At 45.3% G+C, this 27,793-nt stretch overlaps 2 protein-coding genes across 21 annotated transcripts in view; both read right to left on the bottom strand.

Moving 5' to 3' along the window:
* Positions 1-149: 149 nt before the first annotated feature.
* On the bottom strand, positions 150-8,524 carry PPIB (peptidylprolyl isomerase B). Its single transcript, XM_034432611.3, has 5 exons — positions 8,168-8,524; positions 5,467-5,580; positions 4,292-4,385; positions 2,331-2,515; positions 150-608 (listed from the first exon to the last, which is right to left on the bottom strand). The coding sequence occupies exons 1-5, from the start codon at positions 8,342-8,344 to the stop codon at positions 486-488; spliced, it is 693 nt and encodes a 230-aa protein (XP_034288502.1). The 5' UTR covers positions 8,345-8,524; the 3' UTR covers positions 150-485.
* A 2,635-nt stretch (positions 8,525-11,159) lies between these two features.
* The window catches only part of CSNK1G1 (casein kinase 1 gamma 1), a 34,034-nt gene continuing 17,400 nt past the window's right edge, over positions 11,160-27,793 (bottom strand). For 5 of the 20 annotated variants that reach the window (XM_087878250.1, XM_087878258.1, XM_034432617.3 and 2 more), the window contains 2 exons: positions 27,107-27,213; positions 16,101-16,370 (listed from right to left, as the gene is read on the bottom strand). In XM_087878250.1, the coding sequence (XP_087734376.1) occupies positions 16,316-16,370; positions 27,107-27,213 (162 nt within the window). In that variant the 3' untranslated portion in view covers positions 16,101-16,315. Of the gene's footprint in view, positions 15,330-16,100; positions 16,371-18,851; positions 19,081-21,685; positions 22,089-23,974; positions 24,435-27,106; positions 27,214-27,793 lie in introns of those variants that run through there. The other 15 variants (XM_087878259.1, XM_034432618.3, XM_087878257.1 and 12 more) reach the window with 5 other exon arrangements.

The raw sequence follows: 27,793 nt of genomic DNA, 5'->3' as shown, positions 1-27,793 counted from the left end.
CTCTTCTGCTCATCAAAAGGCAACTGTGGGGACCTCCCACCCCTCGAACTGGGCTTACAGCACGTGCTAAAACCATGTTTGGTGGCACCAACTACAATGGACTTGAGTTCTCCTGTCCCAGTGGGAGGAGGACAAAGGCAAGGCAGACGTTCTACAAAAAAAAAATAACACAATGGTCATGTTTATTGGTCCATGTGCTTTTTTACAAAAAGAGTGAGACGAAGCAACACTCCTGGGACACTTCCCCCCTCCCCCCCCGCGCGGAAGGGGCCTCGTCGCCCACCAAGGCCGATGATGGAAGAGGAAGAGTTGAGCTGCGGTTGCAGAAATGGGAGGCCCCACCAGCCAGCGTTGGAGGGGAGGCAGAGAGCAGTGGGTGCTCAACAGCTGGAGGAGGATGAGGAGGATGAATTTGAGGCCCCAGGAAGAGCGTAGGACCTTCAGCCCTTTTCCAGACCAGAACCTGGCCCTCCAGCAGCCCCCGATTATTCTTTGGCAATGGCGAATGGTTTCTCCACCTCAATGACATTGCAGTCCGCAATGGTGACATCTTTCAGGGGTTTGTCGCGACTGTCTGTCTTGGTGCTTTCCACCTTCCGGACAACATCCTAGGAAAGAGGTAGTAACAAAGTCCTGAGACGATAGCCCCCGTCTTACCATGGAGGACATCGTTCTCAGCTACGTTCTGGCCTCCACCATCTCAAGTTCTAATGGTCCCTGCTGCAGCTTGGAGGATCAGTTGAGGGTCCAGGAAGATGGTGTCATAGTGTACGGGAAGGACCTTGGGAGGGGGAGGGAAGAGATGCTGCCTAGAGAATGGTCATGTAAGAGGAGGGAGAGCCCAAAGCTGCATAACAGGCCAAGAAAGCATCCTCCCTAACTTATCAGAGCCCTGATAGTGCAGTGGTTACAATGCAGTACTGCAGGCCACTTCTGCTGACTGCCAGCAGTTCGAGTCTCCCTAGCTCAAGGTATAACTCTAAGTGCTATTGATAGAGCGTGCCCTTCCTCCCTCCCTCCCTCTCCTTCCCTCCCAGTGGTTAGAATGCAGTATTGCAGGCTAACTCTACCCACAGTCAGGAGTTTGAGCCTCACCAGACTAAAGTTTGACTCAGCCTTCCATCTTTCCGAGGTCAGTCAAATGAGGACCCAGACTGTTGGAGGCAAGAGACTGACTCTGTAAACTGCTTAGAGAGTGCTGTAAAAGCACTGTGAAGCGGTATATAAATCTTAAGTGCTATTGCTATCAGGCTGTAAAAATAGAAGGCAAGAGATTTGTACTTTCAGATTTGCAAGGTTCTATTCATTAGTCTGACAAATAAAAGTAAAATTAGCTCATCTGGTCATGATTCCTGTCTGGTCTAGTTGAGAAGGATGATGATGAGTGGGTGCCTCTAAAACTTTAATTTTTATTTAGGACAAGGCAGAGAAACCCCGGGGGTTTTGAGATATTATTAAACTCCAACTGTAAATAGGCTTGGCCAGCAGTGTTGCAAGTTTATTTCAACAACGCCTGGTGGTAAAGTTGCCAAATCCAGCTTTAGCTCATCAGAACCTCAATATAGACGAAATCTAGGTTTTTGAGATCCCAAGGTAGCCCCAAGTTGAAAATGAAGACGGTTGTTAACGGGGATCAAAAAAAGACACATCGGAAATCTGCTTGGCGAGACAAGAATGGGAAGAATCACATAGCCAGACCACCAATGGACTGATAAATGCGATCTCCAGTCACAACCAACTTTTTAACAACGATGCAAGCTTTTTTTTAAAAAAAGGAAGTCGGAAGTACCGTTATGGTACATCCTCCAAATTTCTTGTTCTATGACTCAACAAGACACTCAAGTAGAGCAGAGGTCTTCAAACTTGGCAGCTTTTAAGACTTGTGGACTTCAACTCCCAGAATTCTGGGAGTTGAAATCCACAAGTTTTATTTTATTTCTTTTGAAAAAAAGTTTTGTTTTTAAACAAAACATAAATCCATCATCCATTACAATTGCAAACAGTGTGTCGGTCGGTTACAAATCTTTTGCGCTTCATCCCCATATGCAGAATTTACTAATCCACAAGTTTTAAAGCTGCCAAGTTTGGGGACCCCTGAAATAGAGGAAGTTATAGTAATAGTCAAATGTAGCTCTTCTTATTTTGAACCCTTGAATCTGGAACAGCGTTTCTCGCTCTGATCTGCTTTTAGAAATGTGGATTTCAACTCCCAGAATTCCCCAGCCAGCATAGCTGGGAGTTGGAAGTCCACCCAACGTAAAGTTGAGAAACACAGGTCGATACGCTGAATAAGACGAACTCTCACCCAGCCCAACCGGAGTCCTACTCACCATCCCTTCCAGAACTTTGCCAAAGACAACATGCTTTCCATCCAGCCATGAAGTCTTGACAGTAGTGATGAAGAACTGAGACCCGTTGGTGTCCTTGCCGGCGTTGGCCATGCTTACCCATCCCGGCCCGTAGTGCTTCAACTTGAAGTTCTCATCTGGGAAACGGTCTCCGTAAATGCTCTTCCCTGGCAAAAGATGAGCAAAGGAAAGACGTAATGCTATCCAAAATAGAGTTTTTTTTTCCAGTTTTGTGTTTCCACAAAATCCTACACCAAGCTTCACCTGTCCATGATATACTGTTCTGCCCCAGCTACGCACCTCAAAGAACGCAGCACACACGAAGTCTGTACAAACCTTAGTTTACTAAATTAAATCAGTCTTTTTCAAACAAAGGCTGTTAATTAACTTTCTTAACAGCCTACAAGAATCCAAAGAATAAATAATCGTAATCTTACTATGGTTGGCAGAAAGCCCAGAAGCAATTTGCAGAGAACTAAGATCAAGATGCGCAGGAGAGTGAACGAAGTTGTTCCCTGCAAATTGCCTCAGTCGTCATCCTTCCTTAAATAGGCTAAGGGAATGGCCAATTAGCCCCAAGCCTTACTCTCGAGGAGACCTCCTTCTGAGGAGCCACTCCTGCCTTTTGGCCACTCTGCGTGCCCGTGCATCGAGAAGAGGCTCCTCCTCTTCTTCCTCTTCACTTATGGAAGCTTCTGGAGGTTCTGAAGGCCCTGGCTGAATCCCCGCCTCTGGCACCACATCTTCTCCAGCCTCCTCATTGTCCGACTCCAGTGCCAGCTGCACAGGCTGCTGGCGCAGCACCACACCAGCCTCCTCGCTGTCGGAATCAGTTACTAGCGGCACAGGCCGCTGACGGGCCACAACATATACCAAATCAGTAGGTTCAACATGCCGATCTATAATTGAGCACTCTTTGGCTGGATCCACCCTTCACTCTGCATCAAATAAACCGTATTATGGCTCAAAGGACTGTGTGAACTCAATCATCTTTTTCTCTTGCTTTCATAACTGGTGTGTATGTGTGTGAGAGAGAGAGAGAGAGAGAGAACTTTTGTTACCTTGACTCTCGTCCTGAAGGACAGGATTGAAAAGATAGCAATTAAAACTACACATGGAGATCAACCCACTCAAGTGGACATGGTACTTTAGGGGAAAGCATCTCACGATGGCAGAGGTGCCCAAGAATTAAAGATGGCGCCCTCGGATGTGAATGGGAGCCTGGGAGTTGTAGTTTCTATGCTCTGGAGCAGGCACAAGTAGTTCTCCACTTAGCCTGCCAGATATAGCTGTATATTGTGAGAATTGGAAAGCGGATCATTCATTTAACAGACCCAATTATACAGCACAGGTTGTTAGCTATCATCACTAATCAAACCTATTGCTTAAGAGCCATGGGGGAGTAGTAGTTACTACTTCTGCCAGCTGCCAGCAGTTCAAATCTCACCAGGCTCAAGGTTGACTCAGCCTTCCATCCTTCCCGAGGTGGGTAAAATGAGGACCCAGATTGTTGGGGGCAAGAGGTTGACTCTGCAAACCGCTTAGGGAAGGCTGTAAAAGCACTGTGAAACGGCATATGAGTCTAAGTGCTATTGCTATTTTCCCTCCTTCCTTCCATTCATCCATCCATCCATGGTGCGCAGTGGTTAGAATGCAGCATTGCAGGCTCTGCCCACTGCCAGGAGTTTGATCCTGACCAGCTCAAGGTTGACTCGGCCTTCCATCCTTCCGAGGTGGGTAAAATGAGTAACCAGATTGTTGGGGGCAAGAGGCTGACTCTGTAAACCACTAAGAGAGGGCTATAAAAGCACTGTGAAGCGGTATATAAGTGTAAGTGCTATTGCTTCTGTTCACTATGGGGCATCTGGCAAAAAAACATGAAACGCCTCAGAGAGATTGAATTTGGAACCCCTTGAACTTCTTGTTACAGTCTGGAGTCTTACCTCCTGTTCCATCGCCCCGGGTAAAATCTCCTCCCTGGATCATGAAGTCCTTGATCACACGGTGGAACTTGCTGCCCTTGAACCCAAATCCTTTCTGGAAAACGAAGGCAGCAAAACATGAGAGTGGTGGACGCAGGGCACCCATGCATTAACCACTGGCAGTGCCCCCTGTGCCAGTCCCTTCCAGACTCAGTGGATTCATAAGTCTGGACTCTCCAATCAAACGACGTCGTCTCGGTAGACGGAAAACAGATTCAAAATGTTCCTCATCACAACGGAAACGAAGAGCTTTTAAAGTACGAAACACCGTCCTTTCTTGTTGGGATGGGTACCCCCTTGATCCAGAGGTCCATTTTATGAATTACTGTTTTGAGCCATCCAGAGTTGTGACCCAAGACAGACAGCCACACAAATCTTTAAATAAATAGTTAAATAGATCCAATCCAGAGCCGTGGTGGTGCAGTGGTCAGAATGCAGTATTGCAGGCTAATTCTGCCGACTGCCAGCAGTTTGGCAGTTCGATCCTGACCGGCTCAAGGTTGACTCAGCCTTCCATCCTTCCGAGGTGGGTAAAATGAGGACCCAGATTGTTGTGGGCAAGAGGCTGACTCTGTAAACTGCTTAGAGAGGGCTGTAAAGCACTGTGAAGCGGTATATAAGTCTAAGTGCTATTGCTAATCTAATATTTTTAATAAATGCAGACTGGTTTATTTTCTTCGTGAAAGTACTTTCAAAAAGCACCTTCAACCATCCGCTTCCTGGGGTGATTGCCCCCTTCTATCCAACAGTGGTGCCCTCCCTGCTCAGAAAGAGCTTCATCCCCATTCTCTCCAGCCACCGACAGCTACAGACTTTGTGTTCCACTCGTGAAGTAGCCATAGCACTTATATACCGCTTCACAGCCCTCTCTAAGCAGTTTACAGAGTCAGCATATTTGCCCCCAACAATCTGGGTCCTCGTTTTACTGACCTCGGAAGGATGGAAGGCTGAGTCAACCTTGAGCCGGTGGGATTTGAACTGCCAAACGGCTGGCAGCTGGTGATCAGCAGAAGTAGCCTGCACTCTAACCACTGCGCCACCACCGCTCTATAAGTATCGTCCCCTTGCCCCAATCCAGCCCCTATTTTTGCAGTCGCTCAGTAGCGTCCACATCGTGAAACCCGCGTCCAACTTACCTCTCCTGTGGCTAAGGCAACAAAGTTTTCCACGGTTTTTGGAACCGTCTTTGCAAAGAGGCCGATGACAACGCGTCCCACCTCTTCCTCCCCGATCCTAATATCAAAATACACCTGGGGAGAGAATCAGAGGCTGCTATCAGGGACCGGGTGCTTAGGCGAAAACGTTCCTATTCTGAATTTAGGCCACAATTCTTGGAGGCCATCTCGGTACCCAGGCAAAAGCGGGTGGGGGGGTGGGGGTGGGGGGAGGTCGTGAGCACACATGCCCACATCCATAATTCAATGCCCCCCATGCATGTGCGTGCGACCCCACCGGCTCCCCCCGCTTTTGGCACGTAATGGCACGGTAGGCCTGTTTTTTGCTCTTCCCAGGCTCCAGAGCCTTTCTAGGAACCTGGGGAGGGTGAAAATGGCCTCTTCCCTCCCCCCAAGGCCCTCCAGAGGCTGGAAATGGCCCGTTTGCCAACTTCCAGTGGGCCCGGAAGGCCCGAAAATCAGCTGGCGGAACTGAGGTCGCGTGCCTACTGATACAGCTCCGCGTGCCACCTGTGCCATAGGTTCGCCATCACAGGATTAGGAGGTTATAGTGGAGTCACAACATCACTACAATAATCGCAAACATAAGCTTGGTTAAAGCTTCCACAGTGGCTTCAGAACAAAATGTAATACTGGTACCGGCAGTCTCGATTTACGACCACAACGGAGCCCAAAATTTCTGTTGGCTAAGCAAGAGTTTTGAGTCTTGCCCCATTTTGCGACCATTCTTGCCACAGGTGCGTTAAGTGAATCACTTCAGTTGTTAATATCAGGTTGTTAACTGAATCTGGCTTTCCCATTGAGTTTGCTTGCATAAATGTGAGTCAGTTGTCAAGCATCCGGATGCCAATCACGTGACCATGGGGATACTGCCATGGTCCTAACGACCACGGTCGTTAAGCGTGAAAAATGTTCCAAAGTCACTTTTTTGCAGTGCCGTTGTAACTTCAAACGGTCACTAAACCAAGTGTTGTATGTCGAGGACAATCTGTATTTAAGTCACGCTAATCGTTAATCAGGCAAGGGATGAAAAAGACACCATTTGACATCATGTGCGGTGGCGACATCATTATGTGCGATGTTCTTGGAGGCTTCTACCAGACGTGTGTGTTATCTCTAGCAGGACTACACAATTGTGTAAGAGCTTTGTTCCCGGCGCCATCCGTCCTGCAAACTCACAAGATTCGTTTTGCTCGCCATGTATACCTCCGAATTAGACTGCGCCGTTTCTTCTGTGTCATATAATATATGTGGGTATATGCATAATTCTGTATTTATTCTGTCCTGTTTATGTATTGCATATTGGAAGCGGTGACCCGCATGCAACGAAATTTCATTTTAATGCACGCCGATTAGTGTGCATTCAAAGTGACAATGAAGTTATTCTAAGTCTGAGGATACAGGTTGAACGGGCACCAGGCTTAGATGCTTTTATTAGAATATAGGACGGCATCATCTAATTATCTCAGGGTACATATGTTGTACACTGAGAATGTGCACTCCGGGTGTTTCGTTGCGGATTGAAGACCCTGTTGTTCCACCAGGCCGGGCTATCAGTATAATAATTTTAAATTGGGGTATTTTAAATTTTTGGGGTTTTAAATCGGCCAAATCTATTTAATTATTTTATTATATTTATTATTTTATTATCTATTTAATTATTTTAATTTTTAATCATTGTTGTGTCTTGTGTTTTTAAATTGGCTGTACACCGCCCTGAGTCCTTCGGGAGAAGGGCGGTATAGAAATAAAATTATTATTATTATTAATAAAGATTTGAAATCTCAGGCGTGGCTCAACGGTTCCTGGGAATGGCAGAATCCTTTGCTGGAGGTGGGGGGGCTAATAAGAGATGCCCAATCCTTCAGGCCTGCATGGCTTTTCTCATCCTTCCCAAACATTCTTCCTTGATTCACCTGGAAATCACAGTCCCTTTTTTTTTTTAGTCTTTTGAAAATGCCATGTCATCACCCTTAGCCATCGCTTTCCTTCATTTCAGGGGTTGCCATTCCTTGCATTTGCACCAGCCGGGAGTCAAATCCCCACCAGTGCGTTTCCTCGCGAGCAAATCCTGCAGCATGTTAATCCACCCCAGCAGCCATGCATAACCCTGTGCAAAAAAAAATCCTCTTCCTTCTGGGGCTTTCTCTGATGCCAGCCTGCCAACCCTCCCTTTGCAATCGGAAGAGGGGACCAATGATGGGCAAATCCTATTCCTGGAGAGCCTGCTTTGCAGGGGAAGCGTCTGTGCCCGCATTGCTCGCGTGCAAACGACCCCTGGATCTGCTCATTCACTTCCCATGCTACCTACCGAGGAGGCAGACCTACCTACCTATCTACCTACCTACCTACCAGGCTTGGCTTGGGCAGCATAATCCCGGCGTCTCATTGTTAAATCTTGAACGGTCGTTGAGAGGATTCGGGTTCCCGTTGCCCACCCGCCCCGTCGATCTTAATACACGTGTTGCGTGCAACACATCCACACGTGCACAATGCACGACTAGCCAGCAGAGACCCCCCCCCTGCTGTTGCAATCCGAAGGGGGTGTTGCATGGGCACCGGATCCCGTTGCAAAGCAAGCGGGGCTTGGAGGGGAGGGGGATGCATGGGGAAATCCTGAGCCTGGGGGGCTTCCCCCTCTCTCCCCCCCCCGCTTGCTCACCTTCACGGTGACCTTGGGACCCTTCTTGCGCTCCTCTGCATGAGTGCCTGGGAAGAGCAGCATCAGGAGACCCCCGCCCAGCCCCAGCAGGGCCGCAGCCGCCAGCAACTTCATCTTCCTGCGTTCGCAGCTCCAGCCACGCCAGCCCGGCCACAGTGCCCGCCGCGCCGCCAGCATCCGCCCCCTTTCCCCAGCGAGCCTTTTTTTTCCCCGCCCTCTTCTTCCCCCCTATCGCTTCCTTAATGGTACGGCCCCGAGACGGGCGGAGCGAAGGCTTCAGCGGCGGGGATTGGCGCGTTCCATCGCCAGAGGGGTGGTGAAAGAAGACGGCGGACAGAAGAAATCCCACAAAGGAATGCCACGTTTCCAGCCTCGTATTGGGCAGCCGGGTGGGCCAATGGGAAGCGGGCACGGAGGGCGGCGGCGCGCCCATTGGGCCAAGTGGCAACAAAGAAGAGGCAGGGAGGAGGGAGGCTGGGCTGGAGAGACTACGTTACCCAGAAAGGAGCGGGCGCGGGGAATGGTAATACCGCTCCGCTCCTGTAGGGGGGGGGGATGTCGGTGTAGGTGAGATTGCAAGCAGATGCCGCTCACTACAGAGCAGCCCTGCCTACCTACAAGGTTGTTGTGCGGATTGCAATTAAGGGAAGCCCCCCCCCTCTTTATTCATGGAGGAAGACCAGGCTATAGACGCAAAGAGCCATGACGCTGTGGCCGAAGTTATTCCAGGGTGAACTGAATCCTTTAAAGCAGTGTTTCTCAACCTTGGAAGCTTGAAGATGGGTGGACTTCAGCTCCCAGAATCCCCCAGCCAGCGTTGCTGGCTGGGGGATTCTGGGAGTTGAAGTCCACCCATCTTCAAGCTTCCAAGGTTGAGAAACACTGCCTTAAAGCAAGGATTTTTTCAACCTTGGCCACGTTAAGATGGACGGACTTCAACTCCCAGAATTCTTCAGCTGGCCATGCTGGTTGTGGGGATCCTGGGAGTTGAAGTCTATCCATCTTAAATGTGGTCATGGTTGAAAAACACTGCTTCAGAACATTTTCCAGGCTGGCATTTAATGCGTCAGATTATATAACTTGAAGTATTAACCTCCGAAATATAAAGCAGATCTACTCTGGTTGCTACTGCTGAATAGGTGTGTGTATTTTAGATCCAGAAGAGAATCGATGTTAGAAACTTGGTAAAAGATGGACCTGCCTTTTGGCATTTGATATTAGCAGAAAATAGGAAACGGTGATCTGAGTCACAATAATACCTAACAAATCCAGGTTTTGGATTTAAAACACCCAAAAGTGGGCTTTCTTTATCCAAAATTACATGCCGGGAATGCCAGCAGTCTTTTATGTAAATGTTGCTGAGCTCTTGGCATGCAGTAGGTAGGTATTTTAAAGGTTCATTATATACAGAGTCCCTTGGGAGTTGGGCGGCGTAGAAATATGATTAATTAAATTAAAATTAAATTAAATTACAGTAGTGGCCAAAATTGTGGAAACCTTTTGGGAAAAGTGTATTTTTGAGGTTTGATGGCTAAGAACACCTTTTTTTTTTTTTTTTGGAGTTTCAAGATTAATCCTATTCCACTGCTGGGAACAGCCCCGACCTTCACCCAATTGAAAATCTATGGAGCCGACTAAAGAAACTTGTTACTCAGAAGTGACCCAGCAATAAAACCCAGTTAATTGAAGCCATCATTCCATCTTGACTTCACATGATAACAGCTGCAGAACTAAAAGACTTCATGGGAAGGCGTCGTAAAGCTGTAATTCATGCTAAAGGTTACCCAATTAAGGATTAACTGACATGATGTTAATTTTTGCATACCTCATTTTTTTTTCTACGTTTCACTTTTCTTTATACTGTAACTGCTATTCTAATAGCAAATCCTTCATAAAAGTGATTGCATTACATTCTTAATTAAATTATGTTTCCATTGATATATACCGTATTTTTCAGAGTATAAGACACACCTTTTTCCCCCCTAAGAGGGTGAAAATTTGGGTGCGTCTTATACACCGAATGTAGCCCCGCCCAGACTCTGAAACAGAAGTTTCAGAGGCTGAAAAAAGCAGATGTTCACCTCTGGGAACGGCTGATGGGGGGTATTCCAGGAGGCCGATTAAGGGGCACATGATGTTTTACGATATGATTCGTGACGTTTACTGCCAGTTTCTGATTTTGTGCTGGTTTTCCAGCAAAAACGTGTCCATTCAGAAGAATGGATTTGCCTAACAGACATGGTTAAATGTCTATGGAGATTCTCAGTCATGGTTGCCCCAAAGGTGCTTTTTTCAGGCTGCCACTGGACTTTTTTTTAAGATGTTTCGCTTCTTATCAAAGAAGCTTCTTCAGCTCTGACTGGATGGTGGGAAATGGAAGGATCTTACAACCAAAGGTTTTTTTTTATGGGCCAGGAATCTACCTACAAAGATACTTTACAACTAGATTCTTAGCAAATAATCTAGACTATGAAAAGAGTTAGTAGTTATCCTTCCATTCCCCACCATCCAGTCAGAGCCGAAGAAGCTTCTTGGATGAGAAGCGAAACGTCTTCAAAGCAAAACCAGAAAGTCCAGTTGCCTCTTGGGGGGGAAAAAAAAAACAAGCACCTTTAGGACAATAATTATGGTGATTCACTTAATGGCATCCCCTCCCCCGCCACGCAAAAATGTGAAAAAAATCAATCTGGTCATGTGGGTGCCTCAACTTATGACCGCAACAACTTACGACTGGATTTTCGATCCCAATTGTCATAAATCAAGGACTACCTGTTCAAAAGAAGGGCACTCTGGTATTTGTTTTCATTCTGATTTCAAGATATTAATTTCCAGGGCCTAAGATCTAATCAGAAAGGTCGGCAGTTCGGCGGTTCAAATCCCTAGTACAGGTCTCCTGCGTGAGCAGGGGGTTGGACTAGATGACCTCTAGGATCCCTTCCAACTCGTTACTGTTACTATAAAATCTGTGGTGAAACAATGAACAGACCGGAAGTGAACAGAGCAAAATCAAATGTTTTATTTTACAATAAAATGGTGCCAGTGGGGGGGGGAAGGGGGAGGGGAGAGAATGTATTCAAGGTACACAACATTTCTTGCAATGTCCCATTCAAACAGTTGCGCCAGAAAGATCCGTAGCAGAGACCCATTTCCTGGCACGACAAAACCCCACTCGTGCTTGTGGAAGGAATTTCCCACGCATGGCATAGATAAGCCCTTATCCTGGTTGGACTGTTTTCAAATGCATTTCAAACGTGACATTCATCCTGGAAAACCAAGCGGCCACCGCAGGGCACACGGATGGGGTGAGGACAGTTAAAACATTGCCATCCTGTGTTTCAAATAAAACCGTTAAAAAATAAAAAAAAACCCAAAAGGCATTTTAACAAGAATCAGAACAGTGCACATAATACTTAAAAAAAAAAAAAAAAAAAGGAGAGAGAGAGAAAGGAAATAAAGATTTTCACAGCTGATTTTTCTTGACGGTTAAGAAGAGCTGCCCTCGTTCGCTATCCCCAATCCCACGATTTAAAAGCACAACGGACAGCCGACATAGGTGAAAGAAACAGACGTAATAAAATATACATCACGAGGTTTCCAATGTGAGCAGCGAACCCGCTCGGCTGCACTTCCCTGCCGGGAGAAGATGCGATATTTGGTGTCTGGTCCAGATGCCCAAAGTCTTTAATTCCTTTCTCTTCTCGTCATGGCAAAACCCACTTGTGCCCCCATTCACTGGGCTTTCCCAAGTGGAAAAAGGCAACTGCTGTTCTAAATTCCACAAGGTAGCACCTAAAGTCATACAGCAATAGCGCAGTTAGCGGGGGCAAAAAATATCTTTTGGGAGTGGGGTTGAAATGATTACGTTCCTGAGACAGTCTGAAAAGAACAAGAGAGGTTAAAGCCTTCCTCCTCCTGGCTAGGCTGGATTGGCAGCTGCTCAACGTTTTTCGGGGAGGGATATTAAGCTCGGAGCTGATCCCAGGAGGCAGGGAGCACGCAGCCTCCCCAAATTGGGGAGAAAGGGACTCCTGGGACTCGGGATGGGGACCCCTCTTGGGTGAGAAACTACAGGGGGTTTACTGCGCAAATTTGGCAATGAAGCGAATGGAAGCAAAGGTTCCTGCCCACATTTGAACTCGAGGCTTGCTGCATTTCGAATACAGGAACAAAATAAAGGCTCCCCCACTTTCCAAAAATCACACCATGTAGGGGCAGAGATCCGGGGGTGGGTGAGGGTGAGGGCTTTTGAAAGAGCCGAATTACAAATCCCAGCATCCCCTGCCGTCAGCTGTGCTAAATCAGGGAGTTGGCAGGGCAACGCCATCTGCCCCATCTGCGGACTCCCAGGCCAGCCCTTGGTATAATTAATATAATTCCTATAACTTCAGTGTACAAATCCTTACATTTCTCCACCCTTCACAGACAATTCCACGGACAAGTAAAAACATTAGTTCGAAGAAAGACAAGTTTGTTTCCGATTACTTAGGCGATACGCATCACACAGCGCTCGGAGAACCGCGGAGGCCATCATCTACCACTGGGTCCTTTCATTGCTAGCGGCCGCGCCAACATCAAGGCCTACAGGAAGTGACCAACCTCTCGTTCCTCAGTCACTGACGCTCAAAAACTAGTAAAACTGGCAGCCTTCTGGGCAAGGAGTTGGTACAGTCCTTCGAGGCCCCAAGAAACAGTACAGACAAGGCATAAATCTGTCCCTCTTCTTGTAAATATCTTGAGAGAAAGCAAAGATTATGGCTTTGCGCTTACGGGAAAGTACGAATTTGGCAGTGCACGTTTTATCACCCCCCTCCCCAAAAAACCCCCACTAAGCTACACGCCAGGGGCTCGCCCTGGTATCTTCCATTTACCTTTCGTAAAAAAGTCACCGCTCGCCAAATCTTGGGAAAGACGCACCTATGGACTTGCTGTGAACCAAGAAGCAGCGGTAACTGTTTGCTCACCCCCTTGTAGAAGTTGTGGTACATGAAAGAAATGGAAGAACCAGATTTTTGGATTTAGGAACATCTGGGCAGGCCCTGTTGAAGACCAAACGTCTCTGGAAACGCCCCCCCCCAAATCGCTGGTTCAGGGGATGCTTGAGTTAAGTTCAAAGGGCAACAACTGAAAGAGAGCGAAGTTATCAAAGCCACCATGAAGTTAAGAGAGTTTTCTAATGCTGGTCATTCTCAGTGAGATGTATGTTTTTTGAACGCGAATGCAGACTTTCTTCTAGATTAGCCATTCGAGCTTATTTATATATATATTTTAAAAAAGGAAGTCAGAACGAGCGATCACACCAATAAAACAGGTTTGCTAACTTCAAGGATATGGAGAGGTCTGAGGATAAGATTCTTGGCTTGAGCAAAGATTAGTCTTTTTGTTTTTTCAGGACAAAATAACCAACAGCTGATGAACATGCATATATGTGAGAAGTCGTCTTTCTAGATAATTGGGTATCGTTATCTTTCTTTTCTAAACAGATATCAAATATCTGCTGATATTTCGTTCTGATGGGAAAAAAACACTGTGCCAAGCTAGTAAGGAATTCAAGAACTCCTGAAGCAAAGCAATCCTCACCGTTAAATAGACTTGGCTCTGGGAAAGACACATAGGTTTTTTTTCAACATGGTTCAGAAGTAAATAATCCGACACTGGAAGCCAACATGTTTTGCCTCATTGGGAAAGGGAGGCTAGAGATCCAAGTGCCGATATTACAATTTCCAAAGAAGTAATAGAGAACTGGTTTTTTTTTCCCCCCCATGAAGCAGACCAGTGCTCTACGCAAAATGAATTATTAGCTTATAACCAAGGGAGATTCCTAAAAGTGGCCTAGAGCAGTTTCCCTAGTCCCTTTTTCATACTAGAGATTTACTGAGGATTTATAAACAAAGCTGTTTTTAGTTTAAAACATAGCTCTCCCTTTTTGCAAGCTTCCAGTTGTACCTCGACAGGATGGCGGGGGGGGGGGAATTCCTAGACTCTCTTGCTCAGTGTAAAAATATTCCACTTTCAGGATTTTCAAAATGGGCAAGAGAAATGTTAATGCTGCTCCTGTTGGAATTAAAAGAGCTGCAGTTTTAACTCCTCCAGAAAGCAAGCCTGATTCCCTTGGTAAAGGTGGAATTAAAAAAAGCTCATTTCAATTGGTATTTAATGGACAGCAAGTTAGTTGTGAAGAATGTACTGCCAAGGGAGAAACTCTCAACTCTTTTACCCGTGAAGAAAGAGGAGGACGACAAGTTGGCTTTATGTGTTGCACCCCATTTTGGGGTGAAAGGTAGAACTCAAGAGAATGAATGTGCAGATCACTGAAAATCTGGGCCCTGGCCCATTAACTGGGAAATGAGCAGCAATCTACAGCTCTGCAAAGGGAAGTGGGAAGTTGAGATTTTAACATTAAGACATACATCAGGCATGAAGAGAGTATTTGAGATGAGCAGGAATTCAGTCCAGTGGCTTTTTCCCCTTCTAGCAGTTCTTTCATTTGCAAACGAGGAACTCTTGCTTCTTTCTCCCCCTACAGTCCTGGAGGTAGTAGCTTCTTCTTTCCCAGGAGTCCCCAAAAATTAGTCGCTGGATCAACAGGGTCGCGTTGCCCTTTAGCTGGATTTTAGGAGGCGGATCCAAGGGTTTTGAAGAAGGATCCTCTTTAATTCCTCTCTCAAAGTGTACCCAAAGTTCCTGTCTGCTCGGGAGAAAGAAATGCTTGCGTTTTTGATATTTTATCTCATTGCGTGTCCAGGTACGTGTTCATGAACATGAGGCCCAGGTTACAAAACAGAAAAATCAGCAGGCACTACATAGATGACACCCTCTTCTAGTCTGTAGAGATTGACTTGAAAAACCTTGGCAAAATCCAAACCAGAGACGAAGTGTAAGGCAACGGCAGTGTCCTCTCTCTCTGGCCGAGCTTTGCTCCGCTTAAAAAAAGGCCAAAGGGCCTCATGTCATTCCATGGTCATTTGTCCAAAGTTCAGTCCAGCTGACTTGGCTCCTCCTGCCAGCAGAAAAAGATTTTTCAATCTCAAGCCGGTCAAGATAGGCACCACGGAGACAAACCACAAGCGGGGGTGTTCCAAGAGGAGCTGGAAAAATTCAAGTAAGCGGCAGGGCGCAAACACCGTTGGGCCGCTAAGAACCCGGCAGCGGTCCTGGTGGGATCCTAAAGAGGGACGGACGGGGCAGCCTGTGTTAAGAGGAGTGGGAAAGCCGAGCACGTGGGCTAGCCTCACTCACCACGAGGAGAGAACACACACACACACACAAACAGCGTAATATGCATCCATCGTGTTACAATAAAAACAAAAAAAGAAATAATTAAAAGTGCAACAAACTTATGCTCATTTAGAACGGACAGTTTTCTCCAACCATTCTGGGGGAAGAAGAAGAAGAAAAAAAAGAGAGAGACATCACCGAAGCCAGAAAAAAAATCAAGGCAACTGGAAGAGTAGATTGCAATTCTCCGACTGTTGGCTTAACTGCCATGGATACTGTCCATGAGCGACCCATCAATGAACTTCCCATTTTGGCTGCCGGGGGGGAGAGAGTTGAAGCCCAAAGGTTTAGATGTAGGAGAATCTTGGGCTCTTTCAGCAGCGTTCTTCCCTTGCAGCCGTGAGTTCACACTTGGCCCTACGGCTCACAACAGCCCCTGTTGTGGGAGGGGAAGGGAAGGGAGGGGAGGGGAGGGGGAAGCACATGGAGAAAGAACCCAAAGCGAGGAGGAACAAAGCACATTCGCCAGGAATGCCCCCTCCCCCCCCCCAATTTCGCTGAAGGGATGTACGGAAAAGGAAGGAAGGTAGCCAGCCTCATCTTCCATCAAAGGGCAACCAGTGCCTGGAGGGGAGGGGAGGGGAAGGTGTGGGGAGATGCTCTCCTGATTCTACCAAAAGGAGCCTCAGGAACCGAGGAGTGAACGAGGGAGACCATCTGGGGAATCCACCTGAATGTTTATTTTGGAATTTCCCCCTCCTCTCTCTCTCTCTCTTTTCCTTCTGTCTCTCCCCCTTTCTCTCTCTTTTTTTTTTTGGTTTAAAGTGTCCCTTGTTTCTTGACCTTCCCCAACAGGAGCCCCCATTCAATAAGACGTGGCAGGAACGGCAGGTACGCAAAAGACCCCAAAAATGCCTTCCAGGAGACAACCTGTTATTTCTGGCGCTGAGAAGACTTCTTTCGTTTCCTCTTATAGAAGCAGCAGCACCTGGAGCACAAAGAACACAGCCAATCAATACAGCATCCCAGGGCCACCCCGGAAACCCCCTCTCCTTCCGACACAAACAGCACAACAGCACAGGATGGAGCCAACCTTCTCGGAAGCACTCGAGACATCCTTCCCCACCCCACCCACCCACCCGCCCGCCCTCTCCTGCCAAACCAGACAACCCTAACACAACGGGGACAGTGTGCACTCATTAAGACCACACATCAGGGCCCATACTTTTCTTTTTCAAGCAGGGGTCTCCAACCTTGGCCACTTGAAGACTTGTGGACTTCAACTCCCAGAGTTGAACTTCAACTCTGGGAGTTGAAGTCCACAAGTTTTCAAGTGGCCAAGGATGGAGACCCCTGCTTTAAAAGGACCACCATAGCTTATCACAATCCATTCTGACCATCAGTTTCTCCATCTTTTTCCACGCCGCCTGCATTCACACCAACTGGGAAGGTGAACGTGGTAGCTTTCACGCAAAAGACCCACGCCGGCACCCAAAGCACAGCCCGAGCCTCCATTTTTTCTCAAAAATGCAACCCCCGCACAAGCAAGAAGCTCCAAAGCTCTGGAAGGATCTAATGAGAGATTCAGAAGCATGAAGAAGTTTGCATGAGATGCTGTTGGGACAGATCCACATAGCACAAGGCAGAGGAAAATCCGGGTAGTTGCTCAGGTGGAGATGAGAGTCGATTATTTAAGAATAAATGGGATGAAATTTAAACCTAATAAAGGACTTGGGGTTTTCAAAAGATCTGAGGTAAAATTTTGGGAGCGGTCCTTCTTTCCTCATTAGAAAATATGTTTTTTTTTAAAAACAGAGAAACAAACTTTTGATGTAATCTAAATTAGGTGGATATTAAGTGTTTTAATACTCTTCCTCCTTATTCATTACAAACAAATGCATTCAAACTGGGAGATGTAGTTAATCCATGTTTACTAATTCCTCCTTAGTTACATTTTAATAGAAAGAACGTTTTTCACCCTGGTTTTATTCTTTACGTAATAGCAAATTTCCCTTTTATTTGATAGGGAGCTGGACGCACAGTTCAAATCAGTGCCAGTGCATAAACCTTGCTGACAGCATCTGAACGTGTTGACTGTCTGAATCCATTACATCCTAGTGTATTCTCATCAAAGATATTTGTACTTCCAATTCCTTAAAAAAGGAAACTAAGGTGACTCTTAGGTGCATCTTCCCATGTTTAAAAAGCAGGGTGCCATTTCAACATTTAATTAAACAGAATTAATATCCTATTTATTATTAACATTTACTCCAAGGTTCTAACATTCAAATTTCATCCATTAAAATATGTATTAAAAAGACCTTCTAAACCAAAACATACCATCAGTTGATGGAACAAATAGTTAGAAGGATTTAACTTGAAGTACTTCCTCTGAACTCCCAAGTTATCTCTCACTATCTTCAAAAGTTCAAACCTGGTCTCTAAAAATTGTCTTTCGCCTCTGCTGGATGAAGTCTAATCTGTCTGTCCATGGTAACACATTTCTTCTACAGCAGGGATCTCCAGCCTTGGCAATTTTAAGACTTCTGGACTTCCAACTTCCATAATTCCCTAGCCAGCCAGCTGGGAGTTGAAATCCACAAGTCTTAAAGTTGCCAAGGTCGAAATCCCCTGTTCTGTAGCACCTTTTTCCAGTCTGATGTCCTGCAAGTGATGGGAATTTTATCATACTTAGATGAGGATGACTGGATTTGTAATTTAACAGAGTTGAAGGGCAGCAGATTGTTGAATGCTGGGCTATACAGTGTCCTTGGCCTGCCTGGGATAAAGTACAAAAAACAGCTTGCTGGTATCACTACAACTATAAGTTTCGATGCATTAAATAAAGCCCAGCAAAATTATGGAAACCACAGTATGCTAGAAAAATGTCCATCAGTGTAAATTAACTATGTTAACCTTTCTTTACACCCATTCCTCAAAAACACTTTGCACCAACTTCTGCTATATAAAATAGTCTTCCTTGGAGACTGAGGACACCAGAATTGGGTAAGAGTACATAACTCACAGAAAGTCTTTTATCTCTTGGAATGGATCAACCCCACCAAAGGGATTTGGGCAGCAAGATGGGCAGCATATACATTTAATAAATAAATAATAAATAAAATAACAAAAGATGCTGGGAAGCAGGGGGAGGACATGGCAACCTTCTAATTGCAGTGTCTGACTCTTTCAGTCCACGTACTAATTGTTTAGCCAAATGATTGTATTCAGCATCTTGCATAAAGAATTCCTAGACAATCAGTTCCTTGACCAATTGTTTAGGTCATGACAATCTAGAAAAATGCTCCAGACTGAGTTTAGATCTAAAGTTAAACATCCTCGGATATTTGATTAGCAGATCGGTTGGTTGGTTGTTTGAGATGGAATATATGTAGAGCATGTGATCCGGTATATGGACAAAAACCTCACAAGAAATAACTATAATAAAAGAGAAAGGGGACATAGCTAGTGTTTTGACAAGGTATTCTTTTTAATCAATGATAAAATGAACAACCAAAAGTGAAGGAAGATGATCGGTAAAACCTGAGAGGCGCATGCAGGAAACTAAGGGTGACTTATTCTGCACGGGTGGCCTCCTTTAATGATGACACACAGGCTGGATGGTTCACAGAATGAGACAATCCAGTTTCTTATGAGAAGCCTGGACTCTGGGAAGCCTTCACCTACGCATGTATTCACTATGAAATGAAGCAGAGACACAGAGTCACATGGAAGGACCACATAGGCAAGAGTCTCTTTAACATACCTATTCCCCACACTCAAGATTTTCATGGCAGGCTAGTCTTTGCTCAACTCAACAACATCCAGAGGCATTGGGGCCGCAACGACCAAAAGACAGCATGGCCATTGGCACAATGTATCTGGGAGGTGTCGTTTGGGAAAGGAGGACCTGCACAAAACCAACTGTGCCAGGGATGGCTTCTCATGAACCCAGGAAGTACATTTTTGGGAATTGGGAGGACTGCTAGAAAAGGGGGTCCTCCTTTCCGCAACCCTGTGGCAAAATGGTCTTAGGGAAGAGCCACCTAAACCCATTGGATTAACCACAGGTATTTCTCTAGAAGGGTACATAAGATGGCAAGGGTTCTACAATATTAGGCTTATCAATTTATGGAGGTGGGCACCAAATTCTGGCTTTCCTCTCTTTCAAAAAGGAAGCGTGTTAAAAATCCTTCCCTAAATGCTACTGAATAAACTTTCCCTGAGAATTGTGGCAATCAGTGAGGTTGATTTCGTTAAGAAACAAAATCTTTTCCAACTAAACAGTGACACTGTGCAAAAATGTGTTATGGTGGAGAGCCAAATTGATAACAGGTAATATAATCCTGGGCAATCACTTCTAATAATAACCTTTTTTTTTTTTTTTTTGGCCCATCATTTTGTCTTTGGCATAACTTCATTTTTGGCCTTGGTTCTAAATTGGCACCAGAATGAATGTCTTTGCTCCCCTATGCCTGTCCATCAAGACTGATGGGTGAAGGCCTTGCCCAAGACACCCGGCCTTTTTACATTGGCCTTCATAACTATGATGCTCTACAATTCTTTACCCAGATTTGCTTCCACTTTCACAAGTGGGAAAAGCTTTGAAAGGCTTTTCAGAGAAACTCCGAAGGTACTTTGAAAGTTATCTGGAGTTAGTTTTACCTATGTAGGTTTTTAGGTTTCTGGGTTGGATAGAGCGTCAATTTTAGATATTTGTTACAGAGACATTATTTAACTTCTGCCTAAGTAAAGGAGAACAAAGGGTAAAATGAAATGGCCGGATCCACAACTCCTGAATGTCAAATACACATAGCATTCTATGTACAATTGTACATTCAGGGGTGCATCCCAGAATTACGACAAACCGAGCAAGCTGAGCCAAAGGCACAACAGTTCAGTTTCTGTAATCTGGGCTAATGCTTGGGGAAGTATCCCTTTTTTTGGGCTAGGAGTGATGCATAAAATCTTTTGAAAGATTTCACGCAACAGAAGTACACACATCCATTCAGACATTCTCTAATCTGAAAAATGAACACTATATAGTATTTTTTAAAAATGATTTGCTCCTCCCTCCAAGTTCAAAAGACTTGAAAGACTGTTTCAACATCTTTCCCCAACCTGATGCTCTCCAAATATCCCAGCAAATATATACATCAGAGTAAAGACCCAGTTTTGGCTGATGAGAGTTGCTCATTGGTAGAACAAATAGTTCATATTTTGACATCCCCAAGAAGTGCTATAAAATATTGCCTCGAACACCGAGAGCCACTGCTACTCAGTGTAAAAGGAGATAAAGGTTCCCCTCGCACATATGTGCTAGTCGTTCCCAACTCTAGGGGGCGGTGCTCATCTCCGTTTCAAAGCCGAAGAGCTAGCGCTGTCCGAAGACGTCTCCTTGGTCATGTGGCTGGCGTGACTAAATGCCAAAGGCACACGGAACGCTGCTACCTTCCCACCAAAGGTGGTCCCTATTTTTCTACTTGCATTTTTTAATGTGCTTTCGAACTGCTAGGTTGGCAGAAGCTGGGACAAGTCACGGGAGCTCACCCCGTTATGCGGCACTAGGGATTCGAACCGCTGAACTGCCAACCTTTCGATCGACAAGCTCAGCGTCTTAGCCACTGAGCCACCGCATCCCTTGCTACTCAGTGTAGATAAAGTTAAATTCCATGGCTAGCAGGCTCTAAGTTGGGTGGACTTCCACATCCAGAATTCTGGGAGTCGAAGTCCACTTGCCTTAAAGTTGCCAAATTTGAGAAAAAAACAAACAAAATCCCCTTGTCCAATGTTTTTGGAGGCATGTTATATTTAAAAATAATGGATTCCTTTACTTTGGTCCTCATGGTTCCCTCAGACCTTTGGCCATTCCAAACCACCTTTCTAAACTTTTTTTCTGAAGTATTAAGTAGAGAATTTCAACAGGAGGCACAGAGAAAGAACCTGGTTCTATATGCCACTCAGAGTCATCTTGTAGTTGAGATGGGCTGCCAATAAATTTAATAAATAAATATATAACAGGCTTGGAGATCCCAAGGAAGTAGGGAGCCCAAAAGTATTGGTAGGTCTATTTTTCCACTCTTATTTATACGTGTTTTTAACTGTATTATTATTATTATTTTTAAAAAAAGATGTTTTAAAATTGTGTTTTATATTGTTTATTGGGTTCTTTTATTGAACGCCAACCAGAGTCACATACGTGAGATGGGTGGCAATATAAATTTAATAAATAAATAAAATGCATGTAATATAGCATTCCTCCCAATAATAACCCTGACCGCTTCCTGGCATTACACGGCACTCTTTGGCATTTATGATTCCGTATTTATTTTTGCATGCAAAGGTGGCACAGCAAATTCTTGATAGAGGCTGTAATACCAAGAAACCACTCTCAGCTGCATACAGGTGAACGTAGGCGTGGCCTTCTGCAAAACTGTCTTTATTTTTATTTTTCTGTAGCACCAACCAAGCATATCACAAAGAACAGGTCTGATAGGTCCATACCCCGAGGGGCTTACAATCTAAAAAAACAGACAGAAGGAAAGCATTTCTTTGGCAGAGCAAAATTTAGCGAGTGGACGAAAACAGAAAATGTGGTTAGTCAATGGATTATGTGTTGTTTATTTTCACTGAAGAAGAATCCGTAAGTCTACTTGTGGCTTTTTTCAGGGATAAGCTAAATCCATAGCTTGATAAAGATGAGGATCTGTGGCACAAAAGCAGGGCATTTACAGAATTACCTGAGAAACAGCAATAGCACTTAAGACTTATATACCGCTTCATAGTGCTTTTACAGCCCTCTCTAAGCGGTTTACAGAGTCAGCCTATTGCCCCCAATAATTTGGGTCCTCATTTGACCCACCTCGGAAGGATGGAAGGCTGAGTCAACCTTGAGCCTGGTGAGATTCGAACTGCCAAATCGCAGGCAGCCAGCAGGCAGCAGAAGTAGCCTGCAGTACTGCACTCTTAACCACTGTGCCACCTCGGCTCAGAAATAACTCCAAGGTCAGGGGTCTATCAGGAATTGCATTTGATGCATTTTGAGATGTGAGGGGGAAAAAAAATAGGGAAGTCATGGGAGTCCTATACAGCAGGGATCCTCAATCCCCTGGGCCAAGGATCGCTACCGGTCCGTGACTTATTAGGAATTGGGCCTCAGAGCTGGAGGTAAGCAGCGGGTGGGCGAGCGAAGCGTCATCTGTATTTGCAGCTGCTCCGTAACGCTAGTATCACCTCAGCTCCACTTCAGATCATCAGGCATTAGATTCTCACAGGATCACGACCAGTGGTGAAATCCAAATTTTTTTACTACCGGTTCTGTGGGCGTGGCTTGGTGGGCATGGTGTGGCTTGGTGGGCGTGGCAGGGGAAGGATATTGCAAAATCCCCATACCCACCCCACTCTGGGGCCAGCCAAAGTGGCATTTGCCAGTTCTCTAAACTACTCAAAATTTCCGCTACTGGTTCTCCAGAACCTGCTGGATTTCACCCCTCATCACGACCCTCTAAGCGAGGGATCTAGGTTGGGTGCTCCTCTTCCCCCCCCCACATCTGTGAAAAAAATGTCTTCCATGAAACCCTGGTCCCTGGTGCCAAAAAAGATTGGGGACTGCTGCCCCAGAGGACACTGATGGCCAAATAAATTCCTTCCCAATGCCAAGTTCTCAACCAAACCAGAGAGGCAGATTACAAATCCGCTAACTGCCATGACTTATACGGGTCACCTCAGAACCGTCATCATCCTTCGGGCCAACGATGGGCATGCAGAGGAACATGCATGCATACGAAAGGGACCGGGGAGGTTTTAAAATTAAGGGCCTCTCGCTCAATGTGGAAAACCAACTAAAGACTATCAGTCGTTGTTGTTTGAATTGCAATCACATGCTTCAAAAAAAAGCAAGTGACGTTACTCAAACACGTGAAGTGGCGTTTTCTCAGTCCCACAGGATGGGTAATTGAATTTTTCCAAGTTGGAAAATCAGAATCATGGGATGGAACGGGACAGGATGGGACAGGAAGGGGTCCCCCTCGCCCCCACTGATATCCTGCTGCCAGAAGATGGGGCTGTTCATTGTCCATCTTCGAGAAAGAAGTCCTCAGCCAAAACAGCTGGTATGGTGACAGGGAAACTTTGCGAGCCGTATTCAGTTTGGGGTTCAAAACTCCCCCATAATCAGCCTCTTTCCTCCACCACCACACCTGAAACTCTAAAATTCCCCATGTGGCAAAATGAACAAGTGTTATTGTTGCTGCTACCGTCCCCTGTTAGCTCACAAATTCCTGGGACAGAATGCTTCCAATGCAGGAGCCCCAAGAATGTAAAGCTTTTGAAAAATCAATATATTCCAGCATTATGAACTACGGGGAATTATTATTGGAATCGAAACTCCATTAGAGCCCAAAAGACATTCTTTTCAGAAGCCCATCACCCCCTCCCCAAGAAACTCTTATGCTATGTAGCTTTTACCAAGCTAAAATCTGGTGTAGTTAAAAACTGCTGTCTTTTCCACCAGCTGCCCATAGCCAAAGAAACCTGATTATGCGGATTCACATTTGGGGATCCACTTTAGACAATAAAGAAGGAACTCTGGGACAAAAGTAGGACTACTGTATTCTCACAATACAGATCCCTAGCATTGGAAATGCCCAAATACTTCATGAAATCATAGAAACAGTTGCAAAACTGCTAACAACACACACTTTTTTTTAACCAATAAAGGATTGAAAAAGTATATCCCCGGCAAATGAGCTGCTTAAAGAAAACCTGGATAGTTTCAACAACTTTGGGGACAAACCGAGATGCCTTCAGGCTCTCCAAACACTCCGCCACAGTCTCTTTTTATAAAAAAAATAAAAGAGGGAAGCCACTGACGTGCCAATCCAGGCACCAACCTCCCTGCCTTGCCCGGATGTCCTAAGGAGGCCGTTCTTAACTATCTGCCCACTCAGTTAATTTCGCTTTGCTTTGGCCAAGCACAGCCTAAGTCTGATTCACTCCCCCTTTACGTGAACCGGAGAGAGTGACTCACCACAAGTTGAGCATTTTCAGGCAGCTACAACAGACAGTGAGAGGAGAAAGAAGGAAAGAAAGAAAGACAAATAAAAACACAGAAAGGAAAGAAGGAAACATTAGCTCAGAGTAAGATGGAAGCAAGTCACGGCAGTTCATGCAAACGTGCATTGCGGATCTGAGGGTCCCTCACCAGTTCCACCTACTTTTTCAGATCTGGTTCTACCTAAACCCTCCTTAATTCCTGAGGAAGAGAGAGAGACCATGGTGGGCGTTTCAGAGACAGGCAAAAAGAAGCATTTGCAAATAGCCCAAGATCTGATATGATCATCACAAGCAGGATAAATGTGTTCAGGGAGGCCTTGGCAGATGGGAGTGGGAAGGTTTCTGAACTGCTAGGCTGGAAAATGTTCTTGGAAAAGAAAACCCTAAAGAGACTTCCTAGAAAGGTCCCAGATGCAAAAAACACCTTAATGCTTTGATGGACAATAACGTAACAGCACTATGACATAAAGACCGATCACTAGGGATAAAGGTGCAACCTTGAAGATGCTTCTGGAAAAGCATCTTCAACAAGTGGTTTTAAAGAGAATGACCTGGCAAAAATCAAAGATGAAATCGGATTCTCAGCTGATTCAAGGCGTTATGGGAGAGAGATGGCTGACTGAGAAACGTCTTGGAAATCATCACGGCCTGAGATAACAGAGGGGAAACCTTGGAAGGACATTTCCGTGGAAGGTTTGGTTCAGAGGGAGCCACTGTGCCACAAACGTGGGCAACAGCAGAGAAAAAAGTGTGATTTCCAGTGAACGTTAACATTTCCCTAACTTCTACTTCAATTATAGCTTTCAGGTCTGAGCTGCAAATATCCAAATGACCAGAGTGATATAGAAAACTAACTTTTTTCTTAGTTGTTTTGCCATCCAGATCAAACAACCCCAATTTCTTCCATTCTAGAAGAAAACTTCTCTCATGAAACTGGAGCAGGACATCATGTTTTCAAGGACCAGGTCCAATTCCTTGGGAATAAAAACTAACTTGAACTAAGTGGGATGGGCTCTAAGTCAACTTCCAAAGATGATGAGAACCAGGGGAAGAAAAGTAGTGAGCCCATTCCTTGAGCTTGATTGGCCCCATCACAAAGATGATGGTCTATCTTTGCTTGGGAGATACAAAACAGTTCTTTCGGCCATTTTATTAATGCTATGGCCCAAATGCACATTTTTAAGGGCTGAAGTTTAGTTCATTTCTGTAACATTTCCTGAAAGAAAGAAAAAAACCCTGCCACTAAACTGCTGAAGACTCTTCCAGCACTTCATATAAATACAATTAATTTTTTAAAAATTAACCTAATCTCTCCTTCTTATCTCCACCCTTTTAACTGCAGAAATTCACTGACCACTTGCTGTGTGACAAAGTTATCAACTGGAAAAGCTAACCAAAGACCCACATTTTATCATGAGGATATTTGTGCTTATTAAAAAAAAAAAAAACATTAAAATTCTCCTTCTTCTCAGCTCAAAGGTGCTATAGAGCAGGGGTCTCCAACCTTGGCAACTTTAAGACTTGTGGACTTCAACTCCCAGAGGTCCTCAGCCAGCTTAGCTGAGAGTTGAAGCTTGGCTCTGAGAGTTGAAGTCCACAAGCCTTAAAGTTGCCAAGGTTGGAGACCCCCGCTTTAGAGGGGTTTTTTCCCCCTTAAGGGAGAAGGTGGGAATGTTTTCAAAGTGATAAAACTGTTTCTTAAAAGATTTTTAAGGCGATGGCTTCCTCTCTTAGCTGGGGCTTCAGAACCTGAAGCGTAATTAAATTTAAGGCACGAACAACCTGCTTTTCTGGAAAGAACATTTGAAGTTCACCTTTAGCCTAGCCAATCGAGGATCACCTCTGCCATAAAACTTACAGGAATATTGTTATGATTGCTGAAAGACTGTCCAGAGTCTCAGCACAAGATAAAGTTGGGCAAGACAAACAGCAGTGCTGTGCCTCCACTAAGTCTTTGAGGAAACTACTTCTCAGTGTAAATAATCAAGTGTGTCCGTCCTCACCTCCCTTGTGGAGAAAAAGAAATGGAGGGAGGACGCTCCCTATCATGGTTCCTGCAGTGATAATAAATCATGCGCAGTAGCACTGGATGAAAAGAATGGCCTCAACTTCTAACAGAAGCAAAATAAATCCCACTGCAGGCAAAAATAACTCAGGACTTCTGTGAGCCAGAAGAAGTTCCCCTACTGAACACAAAAACTGTCTCTTTTCAAAGAGGGGTTAAAGCACAACGGACCTTCGATTTTCAGAAGAAGAGTGGGGATGGAGAAGGAGAGGAGACACGGGTCTCTGAATAGTAGGCTACACTATCCCAAAGAAATCGAAGTTGTTCAAAATGCTTACGAAGTTGTTCAAAATAAGGAACAATAGCTACAGCCTTAACTCCTGGGGAATCGGTTACGCATGCCAGTTGCAAAACTCTTCTGAAACCCTCCGTCAAACCTGCAGCACATGCATCGGTCAGAAGTAGCATGACCCAGACAGCCCAAGGGAAAAGAAGCTGCACCCAGCAACGCCATGGTTATCCATGCAAGAAGGAAAGCGCGAAAAAAAACAAAAACAGGATCTGACCACACGTTATGGGCTTGGGCGCATCAAAGCCTGGAAACACACCAACATATTTTACATGGAGATGATGCAGGGGAAAACCTGGCTTGACAGCAAACATACTTAGCTTCCTCTACTACTTCCACCTCAGTACGGGCTGCAAGTTGTACGTTGGAAGGTGCTCCTGCTGGCTCTTCAACGTTCAACTCGCCGTTGGTTGAGCTTACCACCTGGAACAAATATCGACAGAGAAACAAAACCCTGTTAATAAGGGACCTCAGAGCCAGGTGTGGGTCAAAGGCACATCAAACGCAGCCTATAGGCCTTCTCCAACCCAATAAACTAAGACATCTTGAGGACATCAGGTTGGGGATCAACCCTATCTTCCTTCTCTCTTGCAGCCTCTTTTCCTCCATCTTGGCACATCTGTTGATCACGAAGCCAAGCGTATGACACTCACAATCACCACTACGGGGGAGAGTGAGTTATTCTGGCAGCAGAGGGCCAGGAAGGAAAACAGAGGGCGGCTTCAGATGACGGAGGAGCTTTTTGTCCATAAAGTGGCTTATATCTGAACATTTCAATCTTTTTGCGCAGAAGATCCTTAATAAGTGTTTGATTGGCAATAGCAATAGCAATAGCACCTATTATATACCGCTTGACAGAGCTTTACAGCCCTCTCTAACTGACTTTACAGAGTCAGCCTCTTGGCCCCCAACAATCTGGGTCCTCATTTGACCGACCTCGGAAGGATGGAAGGAAGAGTCAACCTTGAGCCTGTGAGGATTGAATTCATGCCAGTAGGCAGAG

Source organism: Pantherophis guttatus, chromosome 13 (genome assembly GCF_059756535.1).
Source record: "Pantherophis guttatus breed Tessera chromosome 13, ASM5975653v1, whole genome shotgun sequence".
Lineage (NCBI taxonomy): Eukaryota > Metazoa > Chordata > Lepidosauria > Squamata > Colubridae > Pantherophis > Pantherophis guttatus.
Note: the sequence above shows the minus strand (reverse complement) of the source record. Positions and strands in the feature narration are given on the sequence as shown.